Genomic DNA, 24785 nt, shown 5'->3' with positions numbered 1-24785 from the left:
ATAGTTTAACAACGTGGGTAGAACAGCGAGGTCACGGTTTTGGGGATATTTATTTTGGACTGACCATCATTTCATTACTGCAGAAATACATGTGCTGAAAAGACACATTTTATTAAAATAACATGAAGTCAATTATTTAGTTAATTTGCATCTGAATGCCTTTTCTTTCCCATTGAAACATATCACAGAAGCTAACCCGGTGCTTCGGTTGCTGCACACTTACAAGAGACAATGTTATGCTGTCATTTTATGTTTTACAATGATCATTTTGATCGCTTTTATTTTTTAAATGTGTTCTGGTCATTTAGATTTCCTTTAGCTGTTTATAGTCTTGAGTGTAAATATTCAATTGCTGTATCTGTGAAGAAATGGGGTCAGCTGAATGTGTTTTATAAGACAAATATGATCCCACAGAGCCTCTGTGGGTCACTGAATCCCTCATGAAAGTATGTGTCGGCTGTGCAAAAACAACCTCAAGCTTTTTTTCCACGCCACATCGCACCTTAGACTACTACGTGTACAAAGCTGAAGCAGCCATCTTTGTAGGTGAAGGGATAACCCGACTCGTGTTAAAACACCTTCACTTTATTTATTTTACCGTAAAACCATTTCACAAATAAAGTGCATCACCGCTGTTAAGTGAAACACCGTTTTCAGTCAGAACATTGTTAATAACAACCTTTACATTCCTGAATTGCACTTTTGTTTTATTTATTCATTTTATTAAATGTTTATTTCAACGCTAAGGACTTTGGTCTGTTGTCGTGTACTTTCTATCGTGCCCGATCTCGAACGTTCACGAGTCATTTTCCTCGTTGCCGATGATGATAAATTCCTCACCAGTGCACACGTTTCCGTCACTGAAACTACCAATCATGCTCCATCTGGAGCCATTGGTGTTGATGTCACACTTCCTGCCCGCCGCAGCGGCTTTCAGGACAGTCAGCCAGCTTTGTTTGAGGTCCAGGCCATCGCAGGAGAAAGTGTGGGTGGTTTTGGATTGCCTTAAACAGAAACAAGGCTGCCCCCGGAGCTCCTGAGGGGAATCCTCCACACTGCAGCCCAGGAGTGGGATACTGGAGAGGGGCTTCACATCCTGGACGAAAGGGACAGAAAAGCAGGTGGTGGATACAAAAGGCTTAAACTGTGCGTGGCACAATTTGGTTTAAAAACAGCATTATGTTTTTTTGTCATTAATAATAATCCCATGGCTCAGAATAATATTTATCAGAGTGTTTGTGAGGTCAAAGTTTCCACATGACTCTGAACGAGCCAGTCAGGGCTTTATTGATGCTTAGCCTTGTGCCCCACTTTAAATAATATGCTCTGATGTCCTTAGCGGACAAAAAAGTACAGAATGTAACCCTTTGTCAGTTTACACAATGCCACCGTTTTGTTTTATGAAGAAAATAAACATTTAATTTGTTTCTGTGTCCCACCTACTTGGGGGATTTGTTTTCACATTCTGGGATATGTCAATGATTTGCAACAACATTGATTTTGATGCATTTAAATTTTTTTGCACAGGAAACCAGGAACACAGCATGTACTTGCTCCATAGAGCAAACATGAGTCAGAGCTCTAGATTGAAAACCTGATATAATCGAATGCATGATCCTATGCTGTAATGGGTTGGGGATAAAAATAATAATAATTGTGGTTTCAATCGGGACATTTGTGTATTTTGGTTATACAGTTTATTATAGTCGTATTATAGGAGCTGAGGTTGAACTTCCAAGAACCCAACTCTTGCCAAAATGTATGCCATATACATTAACATTAGTTTGTCACCTACAGTATCTGTACATGTAGCAATACATTTGGGAAAGTAATCCAACACTAAACAAACAGAGTAAAATTTAGTTTTATTAAGTTTCATTCATAAAAGCAGCATGAGTGGCATAACTAACATAAAAAAATAAAAATCAGAATCCGTTTCTGCAGTCGATTGCACAACAGCTCTTTCCAATTTTAGCAGTATTTTCCTTTTTCCACCATGTGAGCGCATGGCTGCAGATGGTGACTGCAGTGTTGTGTGTTTGAGGCGGAGTGACTGTGGACAACACTGCATGCATGTTGTATAGAGACCGTCTCTTCCTAATAACAGTGGCATACAAACAGAAACGAGTATATGTCATAATAACGACCAAGTTTGGAAATAAAATGCAATAGTCACATTGACATTAGTCTTCGTCACAGAGATCCCTACCTGTGGATCTGTGTACAGGAGGAGGGCCGCGGGTTCAGACCGGGTCACGACAGACCACGTCCGTTGCCAGGTCTTTGGGAGGTCCACATACAGCAGGAACCCACTCATTACATAGTCACTGGAGACTGGAGATGACTGGGAGAAAATACATTGCTTAAAGACTTAGATCCATGTTAAGTTGTAGCTGATGCTCCTAAAAAGAGAAAAACTCACCTCCAGTATCCTTCTCTTCTTTCCCTCCACCCTCTCCTCTCTCTGGCCCGTCAGGATGGAGAAGCAGGCTTTGCACACTTTGTTCAGCTTGTTGCCGTCATACTCTAAAGCCACTTTGTTGTCTGAACACTTCCAGCAAACCACCTGGGGGAGAAGAGAAACCATCACTGCTATCGTGTCCTAAAAAGAGCGTTTGGCCTGTGCAGTGAGTTCGGTACAAGGCGTCACTCACGCAGCCGCAGGCTCTGCAGTGATGCCTTCTCCTGGTGAGCGCGTTGAAAGCTTCCTGGCATTTCATGCACACGGTCACCTCGTTGTCCCGGATCCAGCGAGGGGCACGTCGGCCGAGTTCCTCCATCTGTAAAACACATCAGCTGGATGAGTTTCTGAATACAGCATTGTTACTATTATGATAATATTTCTGAAATATCAAACTTACAGATTCTTCTACATGTAGCTCCTTACAAGCCAATTTGAAGGTTTCATGTTTCTTCAGGAACACGTCAATGGCTTCCTGAATTACCTGGAAATAAAACTTGTGTTAAAAAAAAAAAAAAAAGTTCTATTCCAGTTCAAGATATGTTTATTGTGTTGCACCAAACCCTACATGAAAATACCCCAGTACCTGTATCCACTCATCTCGGTCTTGTTCAGAGCTTGAACAAACAACAAAAAAACATAAACATTTTAATAACACAGTAGTATTTTCACAGACTACAATATGTAGGTAAATTAACATTCAATCCAATGCATCAACTTTCCGACTATGATACTTTCTACCAATGCTGCACAATCAAATACAAATTTGTTGTTGGACAATAAATTTACATGCAGATGAGTTTACGGTCAACAAAAAAACAAAAGCAGCTCAACTGGTATGAAACACTTTTACCGCACACACACCTGGCCTGCAGCTCGAGGGTCTTCTCCTTTCCAGAGACCTGGAAGGTGTGTGGGTGGTCTTCATTGGTGGTCAGCTGCACCTGCATGCCATCCACTCCGATCCTGCAGCGGACAGTGAAGCGCTGCCCGACGAGGCTGAACTTAGGAGTGCAGCACAGCAGAAAGTTGTTGAACTGTGGAGGAAAGTTAGACGGCATGATCTACAATGCTCCTTTTGTGAACCGTGATCCAAATGACAATTCAGAAAAGTGAAGTCTCAAAATAAAACTCTATAAAAACAGAAGTTTGAGGGGTAGATACAAACAGTCAAAAGGTTCTCTGCAGATTTTGGAACGTTGTCGGTACAAAAAAAGCCCGGAGATGTAGTTTGACTGTTTCTAACCAGGAATAGGTGCCTGTCCATGGCAGATGTGTTCCTGGCAGCGAGCTTGAGCAGACGTCCTTCCCTGAGGAACTCGTTAGTCGGGTTGACCACCTCCTCCTCGCCAACCATCTCATAGATCTCCAGCAGCCGCTTCCGGCTCTCCTACGGGGAAACAAAGAGAAACCCTGAAACACATCTGTCAGCCATAGTGATTATACCTAATTTCATTTATTTCTGTCTAACTATAAATTACACATGACAGCAATATAAATCTTAGCGATACAGCTGTGGCATTCCAAATTATATAATCCATAGATTCAAATACACAATAATAGATGGATATACAAATCACGATATCAGGATCACTTTTTGCCAATATTATGTGTTGTCTGACCGTGATGATATCTAATTTAGCACAACGCTACATGATGTGTGTGTAATTGTAACATACAGCTTTGTGGATGGCGCTGTTTGAGTGGGTGGCTGCCATGGAAATCATCTGCAAGGATTCTGCAGGAGGAGACAAAAGGAATTCTGCTCATTACAGACATAACGACCCATCAGAGACAGACTGCACCTTTATGAGGGAAAAGATGAACCATTAGAAAAAAGAAATCTAACACAAGCACTCTCAGAGCAGGGATAGTGGATGGTAATAATGCTCCAGCATACGTACTGTGAGCCAGATCATAGTCTGGGTTATCCCTGGGCAGTTTCTTCAGGTAATCCCTGAGCAGCATCTCGTAACGTGGAACCCGCTGGACCGGTTCCAACATGTGGTGCTGCAGGGTCAGGCTGCCACACACCTCCCGACTCTAAACACAGGACCGCACATGCTCAGACCGCCGTACTTTCAGATGCTTTGGGATGAACTTATACCGAGTCGGCTTTACCTGGATGTCCTGGACGATGGTCCTGAAGACAGAGGAGCGTTCACTCCAGGTCCTCACCAGCTCCATGGCCTGGTCAAAGTTCCTGACGTAGTCCGCATACATCCTCAGGAAGGGTGCGTGTTGAAGCAGAACACTTCCCAGGCCGGGGCTCTCACACCTAGAAGTGGTGGAAATGGGAAGGTTCACATTTTATTCTTTAATAAGCAATGACTTAGAGGGTAGAAATGTAAACCTTCATATTTTATGCTTTGGCAGAAAGTCCCGATGTCTACTACGAGCCTTGCTTGTTGCCTTCAGTATGGTAAATTGAGGTCAGGTGATTGTTCTCAGTCAGTAAGAACAGTCTTAATCTTTATCTTGACAGCTGTGGTATTATCAGTAAATCCCAGCCGCCACATTTAAACAACGAGACCGTGTACCTTGGAGGAGTTGACATTCATGACGTAGTTTGTAGAAGTGTACCAAATAACTTCAGTTGTCACGTAGCCAGTTGACTTTCAATAGCAACGTTTACTCTATTGTAATGGGTATAATGGGCCTTAATCTTGCAGTGTCTACGAGGTGAACACCCACCAGTGGCCGATGCACTTTTCCAGGTCGGGTAGCAGGAACTGGCTGTGGAAGGAGTAGATCAAGGAAATGTTGGAGAAGATATTTCTTATCACGTCGAGGGGAAACGAGCCGCGACCTGCCTCCTCCGTTAGGCTTGAGCAGAACACCTGTGGAGGGAGTTAGAGACGCATGACATACTCAAATAAAAAGGTGACACTTCAGCCTAAAAGGGATGTACATTAAAAAGACACTGGTTTGTTGAGAACTTGGCGATTAAAGGATGTCAATGAAATCTTTCTTTATATCAACAAGAACTATGCAAACCTAAAAAAAGGAGCACGTTGTAGCCAACAATACAATGAAGTCTGCATCCAAGAAAGTGTCTCGGGTTCATTTTTGTGGAAAAAGCCACAAAGAAATGTAGCACACTGACCTGGTCGAGCAGGTGGAGACGAGCTACGTAGGCTCTCTCCGTCTGCAGGAGTTCATTGGCTAGCTGGTACAACTTGTGCTCTTTGTTCTCTTCCTCTTTTGGCTCGTTTCCTCCTCCCTCTTTGCTCGTTTCCTCGTCATTTTGTTCCCCTTGAGGCTCCTTCGGAGTCATGCAATCTTCTGTAGTTCTCGTCGTAGCCTCATTCCACTGGCAGAAAGACTTGGAGCCATACCCGACTGGTATCTTGCCTTCTTCCATGTTATCATTGAGTCCCTTTCCATTTACTGCTGTGCAAACTCTGCCAGTCACTTGCCCTGGGGAATGCTCTTTGCCGTTGCTTGATAGCTGGGCTTCGCTTTTGGCATGACTGAGTCTATGGTGAACTGGTACTTCGATGGTGAGGGCTGACCCGGTGCAGTTGGGGGATTGCAGCGGTTTCAGTGGAGAGCGTTCGACTTTTTCAGTGGGAATCCTGCAGAAATAAAATACATCTGTAATTGGAAGTAATTGGAAGTGTTTAAGTCATATTCATATCTGATTGGATTATATATACACTGCAATTCATGCTACAGGAAGTTATTCGGGTATAAAATATAAAACCTGCTCTCAGCCAAGTAAACGATCAAGTCAGGCACGCTCAAAGATTTTCCCGCTCTCTTCTCTTTTCCTTCCATCTTGCTGCTTGGGATTCTGTGTAGTCCAAGCCAGGATTTAGACTTACTGCGGGGGCTGCAGCGCTCGCTCTTCACATGCAAAGGGCTGGGGGTACGCAGCAATCTACTAAGAGGGCTGCGCTTCCTCTGGGACAAGTTAGGACTGTGCCCTTCTCCTCTCGATGGGGTACAGCTCTGAACGCCTATGTTGCCCGGACTTGGAGATCCTAAAAGTGGACTGCTTGTCATATGTGGAGTCCCCTGAGTGTGTCCGGCAGGGTTGATATGTGCTACGTTCAACAAAGAGTCAGAGCCTCCTCTGAGTGGACTTGTGGAGCGGAGACAATCCGGTTCTGGGCTGACACAGGAAACAGAAACTCCAGGACCTCTTTTCGGACTGAGGTGTTGCTCGATGGCGTCAACGTGTTGACTGTGGGCGTGAGCGCGTCCTGGCCTGCTTTGGTGAGCTGGTTTAGGAGACACTGCAAAGAGATACACAGCACCGTTGGCAATTTAGGATTTGAGAACAATGGCATGCAGTGTATGCATTTAGGATACAGGACTCCAGCCTACCTTGTAGTTTGGAAGGCGACCCTTTAGCCGGGCTTCTATCGTCGTCTTCCTCTGCGCAAGGTCTAATGTTTGGTTCTGATCCACAGACTCTGTCACAAGCGCTGCCACAGCTGTACGAGCCGCACACTCCACCGCTCCCCGCTAGAAGAAACGCACACTTACTATTTTAACCAGTTAGACTTAAGCCTTTTTGAGCGTATGATTCAGAGGTCTTGTTCCTCCTGAGCCGTCAACTACGAACAAACATCATACATGCTCATGGAAAAAGGGCCTCACTCTCGCCTTACTGTTGCTAATCTCTTGGGAGCATTGCTCAAGCGTTTCCTCGGCTCTCGTACAAACATTATTATCTTGTATTCTATCAACACTGTGTTACTGTACAGCATTATGCCCTGTATATTCCTGCAATGTTTTTTTTCTGCCTGTATAGTTTGAAATCATGTATGCTGTATATTAAATCTGTTTTTAATGTGAGTGTTTTATTTAGAACAATCGTTCAATCCTGGACTGAAGACTAAATTTAGTTTAAATACATATTCGTCCAAAAGTACAGAATGTTCCAAGGTAAGGATGACTTTTTGTCCAGAATCAAAAATAAAAATTACACTTCATTTACACTGTTTTTTTTATTTGATCCAACACATTTTCTTAAGAAAAAATAAATAGTATGCATGTTTCATTGCTCTTTACATCTGTGCACTGACTGTTTGACTGGCCTCCTTACTTCACAACAACTTAGTACTGGTTAATAGTGTAACTCTTTGTGTTCTTACCTGCAGTGCACGACCAGACTTATGCAGGAGTATCCATAACTTGTATGACAAAGTAAAGCTGTGCTGTTCACTCCTGGCTTCTCTGAAGTGGAACAGATTTGTCGATCATGTGTTGAGGGCAAGAAGCCGACTTTCTCAACACTGCATCACTTCTGCTTTCTCACTTCTCTCTTTCCCCCTAACTTTAAGTCATTACAGGGTCTCAGAGACACTGGGCACTTTTTAAATTCTTAATAAATAGAGAACTTTCACTCCCAGATAATCTGGAAGTTGTTAGACAGCACCGATGTCGAGGTGGAGCGCAAAACTTGGAGAGAACCCTACAAAGAGAAAGATGCATATTGAAAGCTATAGGTGATGGCTTTGAAAAATATTCAAAAGTCTCTAACATTTGATTAAGATCGAGGGAAGAGATATTGTTAAATAAAGCCGTTGTGTGCATTGATTAAGTTTCCATGGTAGCCAGATGATTAAAAAAGCATAATTCTTTCAGGAATAGTTCAACAACACACCTTTTTGTTTTTTGCATCTAGTATTTGTGCTAAGCTAAGCTAACCAGCTGCTGGCTGGAGCTTTAGATATAAACAGACAAAAGTAAGAGTGGTGCCAATCGTCTAATTTGTCTCTCAGTTAAATATTGATCTTGGTCTTTCCCAAAATATGGAACTATTCCTTCAATGGTTTTAACTATCTTTGAACTGAACGCAAAAGGCACAACTAGGTGCATTTGCAGCCTCTCAGTTATTTATAAAAAGCCAATGTTATGTTCATCTTAAAAATGCATTAATGGCCATTTGTCCATTTCGTATGGGCGCTTGTTTGAAGCCTCACACCGAGCCAAAGAATAGATTGCATTAAAAAAGGTCAGAGGATGGCACTGTTGAATCCCGCATCTGACAGTACCATTGGTGCAAACATACTTTTCTAATCCAAACAGTTAGCTTGGCTTCAATGGGGGAACAGAGTGGCTTTGTGTGTGTGTGTGCGTGTGCGTGTGTGTGTGTTGCAAAGTCCAGATTGAATCAGGGGAAAGAGATTTCATTGCAGTAATCCAACAAGTAAGAGGCTAATGGACCAACTGTGCCGATCAAACAAAAAAGCATGCATACACACAAGTACTTAACTTAATTAAAATAGCATATACTGATGTAAGACAGTATTTAGTTAGAACCTTAATAATCTGCTTCATCTGGCTGGTGTGAACACAGGCAATTTCCTGATATATTATGAATTCATTTCTTTTTTTTGCCACAAACTCCACTAAATCTAACAAGCCCATCTATGGTAATAGCAATTTGGACTGCAGCTCAGAATGTATAACTATTTCTGGTCACTTTTGGTGATGATACATTGAATGGAGACAATATTAGAGCCAGTGTCTGAAAGGTACTTCACCTGTGTGTGCAGTGGGGCAGTCCACCGCAGCACCTCTGACCTTCCGCCTGACCGCCACTCGTCTGAACTCCTCCGTCTCCGCGCTGCAGTTCAGGGTCAAACTGTTCCTCTTCTTCAGGTCAAACATTGTGACAAAGAGGCCTCTGGTCCACCTTGAGCCCGCTGTTTGCTCAAAATACGCTCACTTGTACTGGAAGGAGAGAGAGAGAGAGAAGGGGAGCGACACGCCACTGTGTTCAATACTTCACGTGCTCAATCATCGCATATCTCTCCAGCTGTTTGACAAGCCCCGCCCCTCCCCGACGAGCCCACCGAGACTCTGACCAATCAGCGGGCGCACAGTTAGCGTTCCCACTGTGACGTCATCTATGAAATCACTCTGACGAGTTCAGAGCAGTTTACGCTTTAGCAGGTCACTTTGACCTGTTTGAGAACAAACACTGACAACTTTACATGAGCATGCTCAATGTTTATGTTCATATTACCGTTTACTTTAATTTGACATTTAGACTATTTTAGGGTCAAGTAAAAGTCTAAAAATGTCTCTATGAAAAATGTCTCGGTAGATTTTGAATCAGCTTCTTACTTTACCTTTAAAGTTGTTGTTTTATCAGAGATTGAACTACTCGCAGATAACAATTAGAGTAGAGGGTTATGGAAAGGGAAACACGATTAATTCCTGAATGAATAAATGAATAAAAGATTAAAAACTCTCAAATACTAGCTACATTATAGTTTAGGTGTCGTGAATTCATACTATTCGTGTTGTGGCGTCATAATTAAAACACAGGTCCCACCGAGATTTGAACTCGGATCGCTGGATTCAGAGTCCAGAGTGCTAACCATTACACCATGGCACCTAATGTACACAATTATCAATAAAAATGAAATCGGATATCATCTTTGACAAACTAGACACCTTATAGTTAAAGCAAATGTTTTATTGAGTGTGCCTGTCAGGGACATCTTGGGACATCTTGCATAAACAATACCAGAGCGGAGGCTCGAGCCGCCGCCTGAGCTTCTCTCTCTCTCTCTCTCTCTCTCTCTCTCTCTCTCCATGTGGCTGAAGTAAAACACATAGATAACAAAATATGATATATATATATATATATATATATATATATATATATATATATATATATATATATATATATATATATATATATATATATATATACATATATATATATATATATACATGCATTAAAGCTGAAGACTACATTACAGTGCATTATGTAACATGAATGAGTTGTTGAAATTATATTCTATATACAACAACAACAACAACAACAACAAAAACAACCAGTGAGCAAACAATGTCATCTGGTGGTAAACATCTGCTAGTGCGAGAGGTGTCAAGAGCAGCACCAATATAAAGTACTCAACTCAGCCGGCTACGGAAAAGAAAGGAGTAGCCCGAGCAGGAAGAGGAAGAATGAAAATGAAGGCGAGGGAGATAACGGTAGATGGGACCGGAGGCTCAGGCCAACATATTATCAAGCGTTAAAGCTTAATGCTAAATTACAGAGCATTATATAACATGAATGAGTTGTTGAAATTCTATTCTGGAAATACACAACAACAAGACACAAAACTAATCACAGCAAAGAAACATAAATACTTTCTTAAGTTCGGAACCGGTGAGCAAACGATGTCATCTAGTGGTAAACATCTGCTGGTGCGAGAGTCGTCCAGACTTAGGACCTGTGTTGTCACCTGGATCGGGCAAGGTCAGCAAAAATCAAACATTCAAATATGTAAAGGTATTAATGAATAAAATAATAAGTAAATGCTGAAAGACATAAATGAGTCCACAAATAAATAAAAGTTGATTATTAAACAGGACATAAATAAATATGACGCCTCACAGCAAGAGGGGCCGGGTCTTGGATCTCGGTCTGGGTAGGCCTGATGTGTATTTAATGACATTGTAATTGTTGTTGCATCAGTGATGGAGATGAAGAGAGTGATGCTGAGTATCTCTCCTTGCAGGCAGCATGTGCAGAACCGTGAGTAAACATGTGTTGTCTTTTATTTCTCTGTTTCTAGCTGAAGATTCTAAATCATTTACAGTTCAACCCGTTTGCTATTGATCGTGTGTTCTATTCAGCATATGATGTTGTTTTGTGTGTGTTTAACAGGTGTTTTGCATCATCGTCATCGTCTGCCAGACAACAGCGGCCCGAAGAGGTTTTTAACCCAAAACTGGACCATGAGCTCTTCTCCCACACGAAGCATGACTTCATCGTCCCGTCTCATGTTGACATGTTCTGGTCATGTGTGTGTTCTGGTGCTCTACCTCTCGTCCTCGTGACTATGACTTGATCCCAGCCGTGATGAGGGTACGTATCAGTCTGTGTTTTCCTTATGTAATAACAAATATACATGTGAAACTACTGTGTTACTAACACCTGATGGTATGTCTTTAAGTGTGTTCATAAGTAGGAAAACTAAAATAAATTAGTCCACAAATAAAAGTGGAAAATCAAACCCATAAATATATTTTGCAATTATTTTTCTACATTTTCATTCATTTTTATTAATTTCTGAATTGTAATGAGGTAGCTTATTTACTTTAACATTTATTATTTCATCTTGTCTTTATACTTTATTAGTACATGACACATTCTCCGCGGAAATAACAGACTGCTTTATTTGTGTCTTCACCTGTGAAAAATGTTACTTGTCAGAAGTGGGATTCGAACCCACGCCTCCAGGGGAGACTGCGACCTGAACGCAGCGCCTTAGACCGCTCGGCCATCCTGACTGTTTGTGGACTATTACGTCATCTAAAAACAATCAAAACAGACGTCTACAATACCTTAATACCAAAGCAGCGACCTTCTTCATATAGACCAATTAGTTTGCAATGCGTTGAAAACAAAATATTGGCCAAGCTTTTAGCTAAAAGACTCAACACTATCCTCCCCACCATCACTGGGCTTGATCAGACAAGATTTATGCAAGGTCGTCATTCTTATACTAATGTGAGGCGCTTATTGGGGGTCATTCAATATGCCAAAAGCAATTCTATATCTATGGTGGTCTCCTTAGATGCTGAGAAAGTGTTCGATCGAATCGAATGGAAATATATGTTTAACGTTTTGGAAAATGATTCCCTGGGCATTACATTCTAGCAGAACCAAACTTTCAATATTATTTCTGGTCCATATAACTGAAACATGTATCAGAATGGGTGGCACAAAACCCTAAATCAATATGGTTAGACTTTGAAATGCAAGGGTTTAACTCATTATCAAATGCACCTTTCTTAAATAATGGTAAACAAGCACCAGGCACTAGGAACAACTTTATTGTGAGTAAAATTCTGAACACATGGATTAGTGTAAAGAACGTGTTCTCTATCAATAGAAAATACTCTTTTTATGCACCGATTGTTAATAACCCCAATTGTATTTCTTCCTGTGTTGACCTTGGTTTTAAAGAGTGGAACACATATGTTCACAGCTGTGAAATTATGTATTTGTCAGAAGTGGGATTCGAACAAAAGCCTCCAGGGGAGACGGCACCTGGATCAGGCGAGGCCAGCAAAAATCCATTGTCAGCGGCCAATCGCTGTGCTCGCTCAACAATGATTTGGGCCAATGGGGCTTGGCGTCACATTGAATATTATTTTGCTCACATTCATAACAGCAAAACAGTCCACCTGAAAGACCTTGCTGGTCTTTCAGGTGGACTGGATAACATCATGACCAAGTGGCCGCAGGTGAGCACAAGAAACATGGCTTACAAACAGAAGAGATTCAGTATAAAGCCAAATACTTCTCGAAAAAAAATAAAAGAACGAATTAATTGTGAAATAAATACATAAATACATGAAGGTATTGATGAAAATAATTATAAATAAATGCTGAAATACATAAATTAGTCCACAAATAAAAGTGGAAAATCAAACCCATAAATATATTTTGCAATTATTTTTCTACATTTTCATTCATTTTTATTAATTTCTGAATTGTAATGAGGTAACTTATTTACTTTAACATTTATTATTTCATTCTGTCTTTATACTTTATTAGTACATGACACATTCTCCGCGTAAATAAGAGACTGCTTTATTTGTGTCTTCAGCTGTGAAAAATATTGCTTGTCAGAAGTGGGATTCGAACCCACGCCTCCAGGGGAGACTGCGACCTGAACGCAGCGCCTTAGACCGCTCGGCCATCCTGACTGTTTGTGGACTATTACGTCATCTAAAAACAATCAAAACAGACGTCTACAATACCTTAATACCAAAGCAGCGACCTTCTTCATATAGACCAATTAGTTTGCAATGCGTTGAAAACAAAATATTGGCCAAGCTTTTAGCTAAAAGACTCAACACTATCCTCCCCACCATCACTGGGCTTGATCAGACAGGATTTATGCAAGGTCGTCATTCTTATACTAATGTGAGGCGCTTATTGGGGGTCATTCAATATGCCAAAAGCAATTCTATATCTATGGTGGTCTCCTTAGATGCTGAGAAAGTGTTCGATCGAGTCGAATGGAAATATATGTTTAACGTTTTGGAAAATGATTCCCTGGGCATTAGATTCTAGCAGAACCAAACTTTCAATATTATTTCTGGTCCATATAACTGAAACATGTATCAGAATGGGTGGCACAAAACCCTAAATCAATATGGTTAGACTTTGAAATGCAAGGGTTTAACTCATTATCAAATGCACCTTTCTTAAATAATGGTAAACAAGCACCAGGCACTAGGAACAACTTTATTGTGAGTAAAATTCTGAACACATGGATTAGTGTAAAGAACGTGTTCTCTATCAATAGAAAATACTCTTTTTATGCACCGATTGTTAATAACCCCAATTGTATTTCTTCCTGTGTTGACCTTGGTTTTAAAGAGTGGAACACATATGTTCACAGCTGTGAAATTATGTATTTGTCAGAAGTGGGATTCGAACAAAAGCCTCCAGGGGAGACGGCACCTGGATCAGGCGAGGCCAGCAAAAATCCATTGTCAGCGGCCAATCGCTGTGCTCGCTCAACAATGATTTGGGCCAATGGGGCTTGGCGTCACATTGAATATTATTTTGCTCACATTCATAACAGCAAAACAGTCCACCTGAAAGACCTTGCTGGTCTTTCAGGTGGACTGGATAACATCATGACCAAGTGGCCGCAGGTGAGCACAAGAAACATGGCTTACAAACAGAAGAGATTCAGTATAAAGCCAAATACTTCTTGAAAAAAAATAAAAGAACGAATTAATTGTGAAATAAATACATAAATACATGAAGGTATTGATGAAAATAATTATAAATAAATGCTGAAATACATAAATTAGTCCACAAATAAAAGTGGAAAATCAAACCCATAAATATATTTTGCAATTATTTTTCTACATTTTCATTCATTTCTGAATTGTAATGAGGTAACTTATTTACTTTAACATTTATTATTTCATTCTGTCTTTATACTTTATTAGTACATGACACATTCTCCGCGGAAATAAGAGACTGCTTTATTTGTGTATCCAGCTGTGAAAAATGTTGCTTGTCAGAAGTGGGATTCGAACCCACGCCTCCAGGGGAGACTGCGACCTGAACGCAGCGCCTTAGACCGCTCGGCCATCCTGACTGTTTGTGGACTATTACGTCATCTAAAAACAATCAAAACAGACGTCTACAATACCTTAATACCAAAGCAGCGACCTTCTTCATATAGACCAATTAGTTTGCAATGCGTTTGCAAAACACTGCAGCAGACTGATTATCATACACGACTGCACATATTTTGCATTGGTGAATTGGAAGATCTGAAAAGAGTCTGACTGGGCCATCTTTGCAAGCCGCCTGCTTATAATAGCAAACAGCTCTCTTTATCCAAGTCACCAAAGTTCACTGGAGGATCAATGTGTTTTCTCCTACTTGACTAAGTGAGATAACTAGACTGTGTTCAGGTTATATTCTCTGTGTGTTTTCTCTAAGTTTACTCTTTAATTACCCGCCGGCTTAGGCAGCGAAACGTCCCCGAGCCCGTGGCTGATCAATAGTGCCGGGGCGCGATGTTAAAAGCTGGATAGCGACTGATCCTGCCTCGGCCCGCCGCCGTCTAATGAGTGTGATGCGCAACGAAGATACGGGGTCAGAGCCGTCCTCACCCTCCTGAATAATGAACCCCAGGCTGAGCTCGCGCTGACGCAGGTTAACTCGGGGGAGAAGATAATTAGACAGATTGCTGCAAGAGTTCAAGATGCATTCTCGTTTAGATTTTTAAAGTCCTGCTCTGATGATCAATGGCAACACTGGGACATTAGTTTGTGAACGTTCTTGCTTCTCCCAGCACCCGAACACTAGCTTGGTACCGTGAATCAAATGTGGCTTGATCAACGCCGCAAAGCTGTCCAATCAACCATCTGCTTGTGCGTCATGTGACCTTTTGTTTATAACTTGGTTCTGGACGGGACCGAAAATGCACTCAACTAAAAATGTCACCAGAAAATGGAACGTGGGTTTAATTGTGGCCAAGTCTTCACATCTGTGTTGTTAAAGGATACCCTGGCAGTTTAAGGGACCAAACCCTTGACCTTTCAGTTACAGGACAGTTGGGCTATTTCTACTCTACTGTCCCAGTTCCTTTCAAATGTCAGCAGAATATGGCATCAATCCTCCCCTCGCACAGGTCCTCAGTGAAGACGCGGTAATCCCTCCGGTTGTGGGCGTTCAGGTTCAGCCGCTCTGCCGCTGACGGAACTCAAGCGTGACAAAGCCGCCAGATTGGAGGACCGTTATCTGGACTCGCGGCGCAGGAGACGGGACGAGAGGTCAAAGCAAATTGGCTCACCAGAGAGGGGAGTCGACCCTTCAGGCAATCTGCCGCTCCTCCCTTCAATGAATTGGAAGTCCCACCGGCCGCCCCGCTCAGCTCGGAGAAAAGGCCGGACGCATCTCGCAAATGGGGCGGAGAGGAGGATGAGGTGATCCTCTGATGTCCTTGGAGTTTTGAATGATAAGGAATTGAAAGGCAGGAGAGATTTCGGTCTTCACAGGGCTGCAGTCCGATATTCTCGCCACTTCTCTGACCTCTTGGACTATTAAAAACTGGTTCATTCTTGGTAGTGTGGGGGTAATCTAACTGTTTATGATTCTTACGATAGAGGATACAGTTCTGGATCAGATCCATCTCGATCTATGTTAGAGCCCTTTTCTCAAAGCTGCACCAGGGCTCTCAAGTGTCACGCATTGAGCGTGACTGTCACGCATTTCGGTCTTAAGTCACGCCCTCCCGCCACACATCGTATTTCTCACGCTGAAAAAAAACTCTAGGCTATTTAATGTGCCGCAGCGCACAAACATGACCTGGTCGCGCTGCCCTCACCATGGAGGAATCAAGCACGTCTCCCCCGAATCCCCTGCCAATCAATAAAAAGAAATGGCCAAAAATCTGCCAAACTCGGCAGATTCCCCTCCCCTCTACGGAACTTTTTTAGCGTCTTTCATCTCATTGTTTCGGTGTTACGGCCCACAACTTTACTGTTTCGGTTCAGTCTGACAGTTCTCATCGACCTTATTTCCTGCCGCAGCAAACAAACAGACCAGTTAGCAAGTTGCCGGTGAATGGGTCAAACAAGTAGCAGCTTAAAAGACAAACGTTTTCTTCAGGAGTTGGTGGACAAAACCAAGCTAAAGGGAGCAAGAATGCATTTATCAAGCGGCAGCATTAATGCTAATGTTGCTCCATGGCTGCTGGATGAGTAAACACAGGCAATTGTTAGCTAACGCGTGTGCCATCAACGCAGTGTTACATTTGTTGTGCGCCTCCCAAGTGGCTAAGAGTTCAGTTAATTCAGGTTTAAGCGCTCCAGATCTGTTGCGTGAACCGGGGGCATTTTGTATAAGCAGTAGCACAAAATGCTAATCACTTGAGGGAGAAACCAACGTTAGTCAAGGTTTATTAGCCACAGATTCACTCCTAAACACAGGTTAACACTGGATTGGTGATTTCTCAAACCCATTAACTCTATGTTGTGCTCTGCTCTCTATTTTTCCTCGTGTCCAGGTGTGTGTTATGGTCTGTTGTGTTCTGCAATCTCCCAAAGCTCGCTGCACTTTATTCTTTTCTTCCCCGTTGTGTTGCTTCATTTATTTTTAGCCTCTGTTCATTTCTATTCCATCTCTTCTCCTTGCTTCACAGTTTACTTGTGTTTGTGTCCTTACCGTCTTGACATGTCCCTCAGCTTTCAATTCAGTCTGCAGAGTTTTATTAAATTGTACTTCTAAATGACTTGTCAAGGTTAGCAGAGCTGGCTGTTACAATTTATTAATGAGGCCGCACCTTCAGGGAGAGTTAATAAAAGGAAAATCAGCGCTGCTCTTACCCCAGGACATTGTCCAGCGGTTGTTATGTTAATCACTTAGGCCTAATTAATACCATGCATATCATTAGCAAAATGGAGATTCAAATGCCAGCATGCGTTAATTACTGTTGTAGAAGTCATCTACATATCTGCAGTGAAAGGTAACCGTCTGCCAGTGCAATTTAACTTGAACCCTTCTCATCGGTGCTGGAAAATGAGAAAATGACATGTAGAAGTTTCCAGAAATAGAGGAGAAACCAACATATTACAGCAAATATAGCAGCTTTGTAGTGTAATCTTATTAAACAACACCTGATTGTCATCCGTGTGTTTCAGAGATTTTATGAACATTTCTCTGTTTTCTGCTGTTTGACTGACGAGCAAAACCTGCTCTTACACAGGATGTTTAGCAGTATCAAGATGATCCACTGTCTGTGTCTGTGTGTGTGTGTGTGTGTGTGTCCTTTCATTCCTAATAAACGTAATTCAGTGTGCCACCAGCAAATCCCCGGACTTACTGTTGTTATTGAGACAACGTGGGAAAAGGGCACACAACTAACTCACTCACCTTTTTCTGTTTGACTTTAACCTTTTTAGCACCATGCTGTTTCTGCTCGAAAATGTCATACCCAAACTAAAAAGGGTGTATCTCTGCAACCACTAGGACTATTTGAATAATCTTGGTGTTATAATAAAAATGTATAATTTGAGATTTTGTTCAGATGTGTAATTATCAGTCTATATGTTACTGGATAAGAGTAAATGAAGATGGCACACAGCAAAACATTGAGGTCCGCCTAGAAAAAAAGCACTTTCAGGATGATTATTTCTTTGAAATGAGGCATTCCTAAGGTCTGAACTTCTCCCAAATAATAACACAATATGTGAACATTCTCTCTGCAAAGGTTGACTTTGAAAAAGTGAAGCAGAACAAAGTTAGAGAGGGTTTAGAACAGTGAAAATTCAGGCGAGGATTCAAATGAGCATTTGGGCACATTTTGGCACCATCTGTGCCATTTGAATTTTATCATGTACCAAACCATATATTGCACTTGTATATTACTAATGGTGATCAATACATCCAAATGCAGCATTTTCTTATGATTTTTTTTTATTTTTTATTGATTATGATTCTTTTATATTCATAAAACAACCTATATTTTCCCATTAAAATAAAACAAGCACACAAATTAACTGAATTAACAGATTTTATTTTTATCAAAAAAATAATCGCAAGTATCTCGTCGTTGGTCAGGTACCGTCTGTATCTGGCCGCCATTGTGATCAAATAATTGCAAAAAGCAAAAAAACAAAGCTCCTGCTGTAATCTACTGTACTGCTGCGCGCTGTGGTCCTCGTGCGTAATGGCCAGGGTCTTCTAGCCAGTGTTGCCAACTCCTCAGCAAGAAAAATAGCTATTGGCTGTCTTAAAAGTAGCTAGAAGTCGCTAAATGACGTCATCGCATAATTCGCATGATTGTAATGGACGCTGTAGGAGACAGGAATATAGTGATATAGCAATTGTTTTACTCATTAATGACAGCTTGCTTTGGGTGCAACTGTTATAAGGTTGCTTTGCCTTTTGAGTGTTTTTTAGTTGTCATGTGTTTATTTATAACACAAAGTTTGACATAAATCTGCTTCACAATACAGGCAGTATGGCCATGTAGCATCTCCAATAAACGGCTATATATAACCAGCCTTTGAATTCAGGGTTTGATTCCCATTCCTTCTGTATTTTTGAGCGTACACTGATACTACTACCGTAGACTGAGACATGATGACTATATGTTTAGCTGATGTCACAGAGAGGCACACAAAGTGGACGAGGTGACTGAGGTCATTTATTTTAGTGTAATAGTGAGGAAACATTTACATCCAGCCAGGGCGGGATCAGCGGCGGCTTTGCGCGATTCATTTTGAGTCTGAACGCGGAGACGTGTGCGTCTCTCCTCTCTGCCGCTACCGCTGCGCGACTCGCTCGGCTCCTGTGAGGCTTTGAGTGCTTTGGGACGGCGCAGGGGGCGGGGCTCATTGCGGAGGGGCGGGGCTTATGGAGGAGGGGGCGGGGCTCACGGCAGCACCCGCTGTTCGCTGAGGACAGTAACTGCAGAACGATACGTGCGGCACTTTCTCGTCAGTCTCCAAGACACCAGGAAGTCTCCAATTAATCACAAAAAAAGTCTCCAAGAGGGTTTAGAAAGTCCCCAGATATGGCGAGAAAGTCTCCAAGTTGGCAACACTGCTTCTAGCAGGCTGCTCCTGCCGGGACCTGACGGGTGCGCGCGGCTCTAGCTCAGTAGGGGATGGGCCGATTTCAGAAAACGACACCTCTTTGGAAAGGTCAGAGCCAGTAGAATTGAGGGCTGCTACCGAAAACAAGATTGACAGCACTGGCAGCCAATAGAATCCAGAAAGGCGTCGTCATTTGTGAAAAGTGAAATCGGAGAAGTTGAACGTAGCTTCCCTGGACCTGGTCACATGTTGCCTCTCCATGTCCAGGAGGGTTTTTTATGAGACCCAGGGTAGAGGAGGAGCATATATCAGTGTGGATTTACCAGGGAAAATGCGTTTTCATCTCCTAAATCAACAAAGGTAAGCAGCATTTGCTAATTGTAAAGCGATAAAGCGATTCATGATGCTGTGTTATTTTGCTCATATCTCCCTGATGCTTTGGTGTAGAGGGATTTGGAAGGTATGTCTGGAATCTGTGTGGAATTGTCTGCTTTTAGCCATCAGGCTTTTTCTGATAGCACCTAGCTAAGGGTCGCTGGGTCCTGAAACGTGCTGAGTGGTCTGACTTCTGACATTTTTTTTGTATATACTTTTATGATTATCTTTCTTTCTGTTTGAGTTTTTTGTTAAATGGCTTACTGATTCTTGTAGCAAAGGCTTTGGGGTTTAATTTGATGTGCAACATCAATATATTTTCTTGTGATTTATATGTTTTTTTTGCAATCCAAAATCAAAAGAACCTTTATCAGGGCTACGGATTAAATGACTGAAAACACGACGACCCCGAATGACAATACATTAACCTTGAACCTGAGAAATGAAGAAGTTCCAATAAGTGGCCGAGACAGTATTATAGATTATGTCAAACAGGGAGTCACAGCTGATGTGAATATACAAATGAATATATCATTATAATCGCTGTTTGGTTATTAAGAATTCAATTTAAGTTAAAATAGTTAAATCTGGGGAATGCTGGTGCTTTTTGACTCATTTGAGATGGAAATTGCAGATGTTTCGACCAGTGGTGTATGTCCTAAATGTGTGTTTAAGTTAATTCATATGTTGTTATTCCAATGTTTGAGAACATTGATTACCTGTACACATACTGACTGAAGGAAAGACAGCATTGTATTGACCCTGTAAAGAGAGCGCTGTCTCTTTAAGAGAGGAGCTGGAAGACGTGCAGTATGCAGGCTGGAGACAAAACGTGTGGGACGTGTTTAACCTGGGACTTGTTTTAATAAAAGTTCAAACCGAAGAAGGACGTGTTTGTGGACAGTTCGTTTTAAGGGTGCAACACTGACATAAGGTCAGATTCATGCTAATGCGTGGTAATTCTTAACAAAACGCCATGAAGACCTCACCTGAAGCCTGATGGTCCAGCTGCTGCTTCCTCGTCCTGCGCTGCAGCTTCGACCAAACGAAATACTAATATGAGGCTTTGTTATTTCCTGGCGTATTTACTTAAGGTGTCAGACTACTGCCGGCTCTCTTTCTGCAAGTCAAGATGCACGTAGAGTTTCTGCCTCGCTTCTTCAGCCGATTACATGACAGCATCTTGTCTCGCAGGCTCGGAGGCGCATTGGGAAACGTGGAAATGTATTTTTCACTCTTCTGGGCGACGAACATATAGTATATAGATAATAATACGAATGAGTTCTCAAATATATTGTGCAAAATATGTTTTTAATATTTAACATTTATTCCAACACTTTGACATAATAAGGACATCTTATTAAGTCAAGTCAACTTTATTTATCGTATGACCCACGACATCAAAGATAAATATATCCGTTGACCTATACATTACATACTAAGGTGGTGGTGCGGTGCTCTAGGCAGGTGACTTTCACACCGGAGTTCCGGGTTCGAAACTGGTCGGCTTCGCAAACCACAGGAATCTCCTCACGGTCCTCCTTGGGTGAAATGAGGCGCCCTCGGCAGGAGTAAGGCCCCTTGTAACTGCAATTGCGGGTATGCTCTCCTGTGCTGGGAGCACCTGGGCTAGTTCACTCTCCACAATTTTTGTCCTGTTTGGGTTTTTTTCTTTTTCTTTTTTTAAATCCTTTAATTTAGCCTTTCTTTTATTATTTATTTATGTATCCTTTATCCTTTTTTTGTATCTATTTTTAATTATATTTATCTATCTATATATATATATATTTTTTTTTAAATCTATTTTATTTATTTATCTATTTTGTTTTCTTTCAAAACCGATATCCGGATGCTCAGTTGAGGAGAATTTCTCAATAATTGATATATACATACACATGTAACAATTGCAACTTCAAAATTAAAGATAAATATATACACTTATACACATGTAACAATTGCAACTTCAAAACTAAAGATAAATATAAATATCCATCTCTTTAGCTGCTAAACGCTCAACTATACTCACCAGCTAGTCACCGGCTGCTGGCCAGATACACACACATATATATATATATATATATATATATATATATATATATATATATATATATGCAGTGGGTCTATACAAATGATGATGTGTCCGAAAAAAGCCCTTTAACTTTACCCCTTTAACATTGTATATGGTATTTTCATCTACTGTTAGGATACAAATATAGAGTAGAGCAGATTGCATTTCATCAATTTTTTTACTGGATCTACTGGCTCAATTTATTATAATACATAAGAGTAATTTTGGTCCAAATAAAATATAATTTGTTAAATATTATATGAGAGAAAAGCTCTTTTTTCCCCAATCCACCAGTACCGGGCGGAATGAGCACACTTATAAACGTTACAACTCCTTCATAGTGTTATATTGCTTTTTAGAGAATTATGATGATAAGTTGCTCCTGGATGGATCACAGCCAACCCAATTATTTTCAACACAACTCCTTGTCCTTGGTCATGGTGGCCACAGCACTTAAAAGAATAAACTTCATAATTCTCAAAATTCTGCTTTTTTATTAACAGCATTTACTTGTACTTTTACTTTCAATACTTAAGTACATTTAGTATCCGAAAATTACTTTTGATACTTAAACTTTTACACCCCAGAGCTGTGCTTTCTGGGGTTCCCTGTACACATTCAAGTAGTCGTATGAACCCCCTACACTGTAAATGCAAACATGGTATTTAATTAAAAATAGTAAATCGACTTAAATCAGTTTCATCAAATTACTATTAACACTCGATTTTAGTAAGTTACTTGTAATTAGTGGTTGGAAAATCTCACCAGCTCAGTCTGCTTGAGCTGGATTCATTTAGAAAAAGTAAGTTTTTGATAATTGTGCTTTTTTTTCTGTGTTGGAATGTAGCTAAATACATTTACTCAATACTGCACTCAAGTACAAAGTACAAAGTACTTTTCATATTACTTTCTACTTTTACTCCACTACATTTCAGAGGGAAGCATTATATGTTTTACATCACTGCATATGTAATAATATATGTGATATATAATAATAACCACAAGCCATTTACCTCTATTGAGTATGCTACTTTTTACTTTCAATACTTATTTTTTTTACTTAATTGAAATGTTCACTCCATGACATGTACTTGTATTGTAACAGAGTAATTTCACGGAGTGGTATCAGTACTTTTGCTTCGCCCGCTTTTTTTTTTTTTTTTTTCCGACCTATCTGCATCGTCCGCTCTACCGTTGACTGTACATGCTGCACTGTATGGAGCTGCACCGCATTGAGCTGCACCGCATTGAGCTGCACCTAATCGCTGCAACTGCTCTCGTGTTCATCAGCATTCTTGTGCTTGGCACACTCATTTGGTGAGTAATATTTTACCCTTGTTTTGCTTGCTAGTAGCCTAATGATGATGTGTGTAGTAATCAGTGTTGGGGTAGCGAGTTACAAAGTAACGGATTACAGTAACGATATTACTATTATAGGTAGCAAAGTAAAGTAACGCACTACACTCAAAATATTGGTAACTACACTACTTTACTAGACCTCAGTAACGCGCGTTCCTACGTTACTCAAGACATTTGTACCAGTCCGAAAAGTTCTCTTTTAGCGGCGCGCGAGTCACACGACACTTCCTGCATGAACAACCTATCACAGAACTCCATCTGAGTGATTTGAGTGACGTAGCTGCTGCTGCGTAGAAGGGAAGCGGGGAATGGATGAGACGGAGACGGAGAGCCCGGATCCAACTGGGAGGTTCTCTCCAGGTTCCCTAGGATTAAGGATATTGCAAAGCAATACAACACTCAATACCATCAAGTGCACCTGTCTGTAATGACGTGGAGCTTCTAATGAGGACAAGACACGTCTGTATGAACGGAATCCCTCTACTGGTGAACTGCAGTATTACAACTGTTAAAGCATTGAGAACGCGCTCTTGCACCAGACATGTTTATATTTTCCACACGTAACATCAACATTAGTTAGCGTCAACAAGCACGTATCACTGTACTTTATGCCTTCAAAGTAAAATCACTTCCTGTTTATATGCTCTTCACAATAAGAGTAAATCATGTAATAAAACAAGTTACAACACTGTGGAAAGGCTTTTCAGCCTGGGCAGTATTGTTCTGACCCCAAGGAGGAACAGGCTGTCGGATAAAAGATTCAAGAGACTTTTACTCATGCGATACAATCGCTATTTTGAAGAATATAGAAAAATTATGAACTTCATAGGATATAGTGCACTTTCTGTTTATTTAGGCAATGATGAAGTGGATTTTCTGTTTATTTAATTGCATTTTCTGTTTCTATTTTTTAGGTTAAGTGCATTTCTATTTCTATTTTATGGGAAAAAGTGCCATTAATTTTTCTATTTTTCTTAAACCACTACAATGATTCCTATAACAAGCTGGTTTTGTTCTTAGGAGTCGGCCCCATTTGGTTTAGTGGGGTCTCATGTTTCCAAACGCCTGTTTTCAATGTGTGATGCTGTTTGACCTGAATGTCCCCACCATACACAGCCTCTTGGATCCTGTTGTTTGTGGATTTTAAAGTGAGGCATATTTCTTTGGTCAGACAGTGTGAACAGGGTTAATGTTCGTTCAAGTTAATGGCTGAGTTTTATATGCCATTTTGTTTTACATGTTTACAATTACAATACATGTGGAAAGGCTAAGAGTTGCCCTTTATTGAAAATAAAGTGATGAAAGGGCCATGATGTTTGTCCATGTATCTTTGTGGTTAATTTGGACATTTGCTTAAAAAAATGGAAAGTAAAGTAAGTAGTAGTGAAGTTACTTTTCAAATGCAGTAACTAGTAAAGTAATCTAGTTACAATTTTCAGAAGTAACTTGTAACTAGTT

At 40.9% G+C, this 24785-nt stretch overlaps 1 protein-coding gene across 1 annotated transcript; it reads right to left on the bottom strand.

The window, feature by feature from the left end:
- Window positions 1–748: 748 nt before the first annotated feature.
- Window positions 749–9088, bottom strand: LOC306752311 (FYVE, RhoGEF and PH domain-containing protein 4-like; the record flags this gene model as incomplete). The annotated part of the gene is made up of 16 exons (XM_079236060.1): window positions 749–1096; window positions 2210–2344; window positions 2423–2566; window positions 2655–2780; window positions 2862–2945; window positions 3048–3078; window positions 3326–3498; window positions 3708–3851; window positions 4141–4199; window positions 4366–4504; window positions 4583–4739; window positions 5156–5301; window positions 5568–6039; window positions 6168–6702; window positions 6794–6934; window positions 8962–9088. 16 exons carry the CDS (start codon window positions 9086–9088, stop codon window positions 797–799), a joined length of 2913 nt encoding a protein of 970 aa, XP_079092186.1. The 3' UTR covers window positions 749–796.
- Between the last annotated feature and the right edge of the window lie 15697 nt (window positions 9089–24785).

The sequence above is a fragment of the Taurulus bubalis genome (genome assembly GCF_910589615.1).
Source record: "Taurulus bubalis genome assembly, chromosome: 20".
NCBI classification, from domain to species: domain Eukaryota; kingdom Metazoa; phylum Chordata; class Actinopteri; order Perciformes; family Cottidae; genus Taurulus; species Taurulus bubalis.
This window is presented reverse-complemented; position numbering and strand designations above follow the sequence as displayed.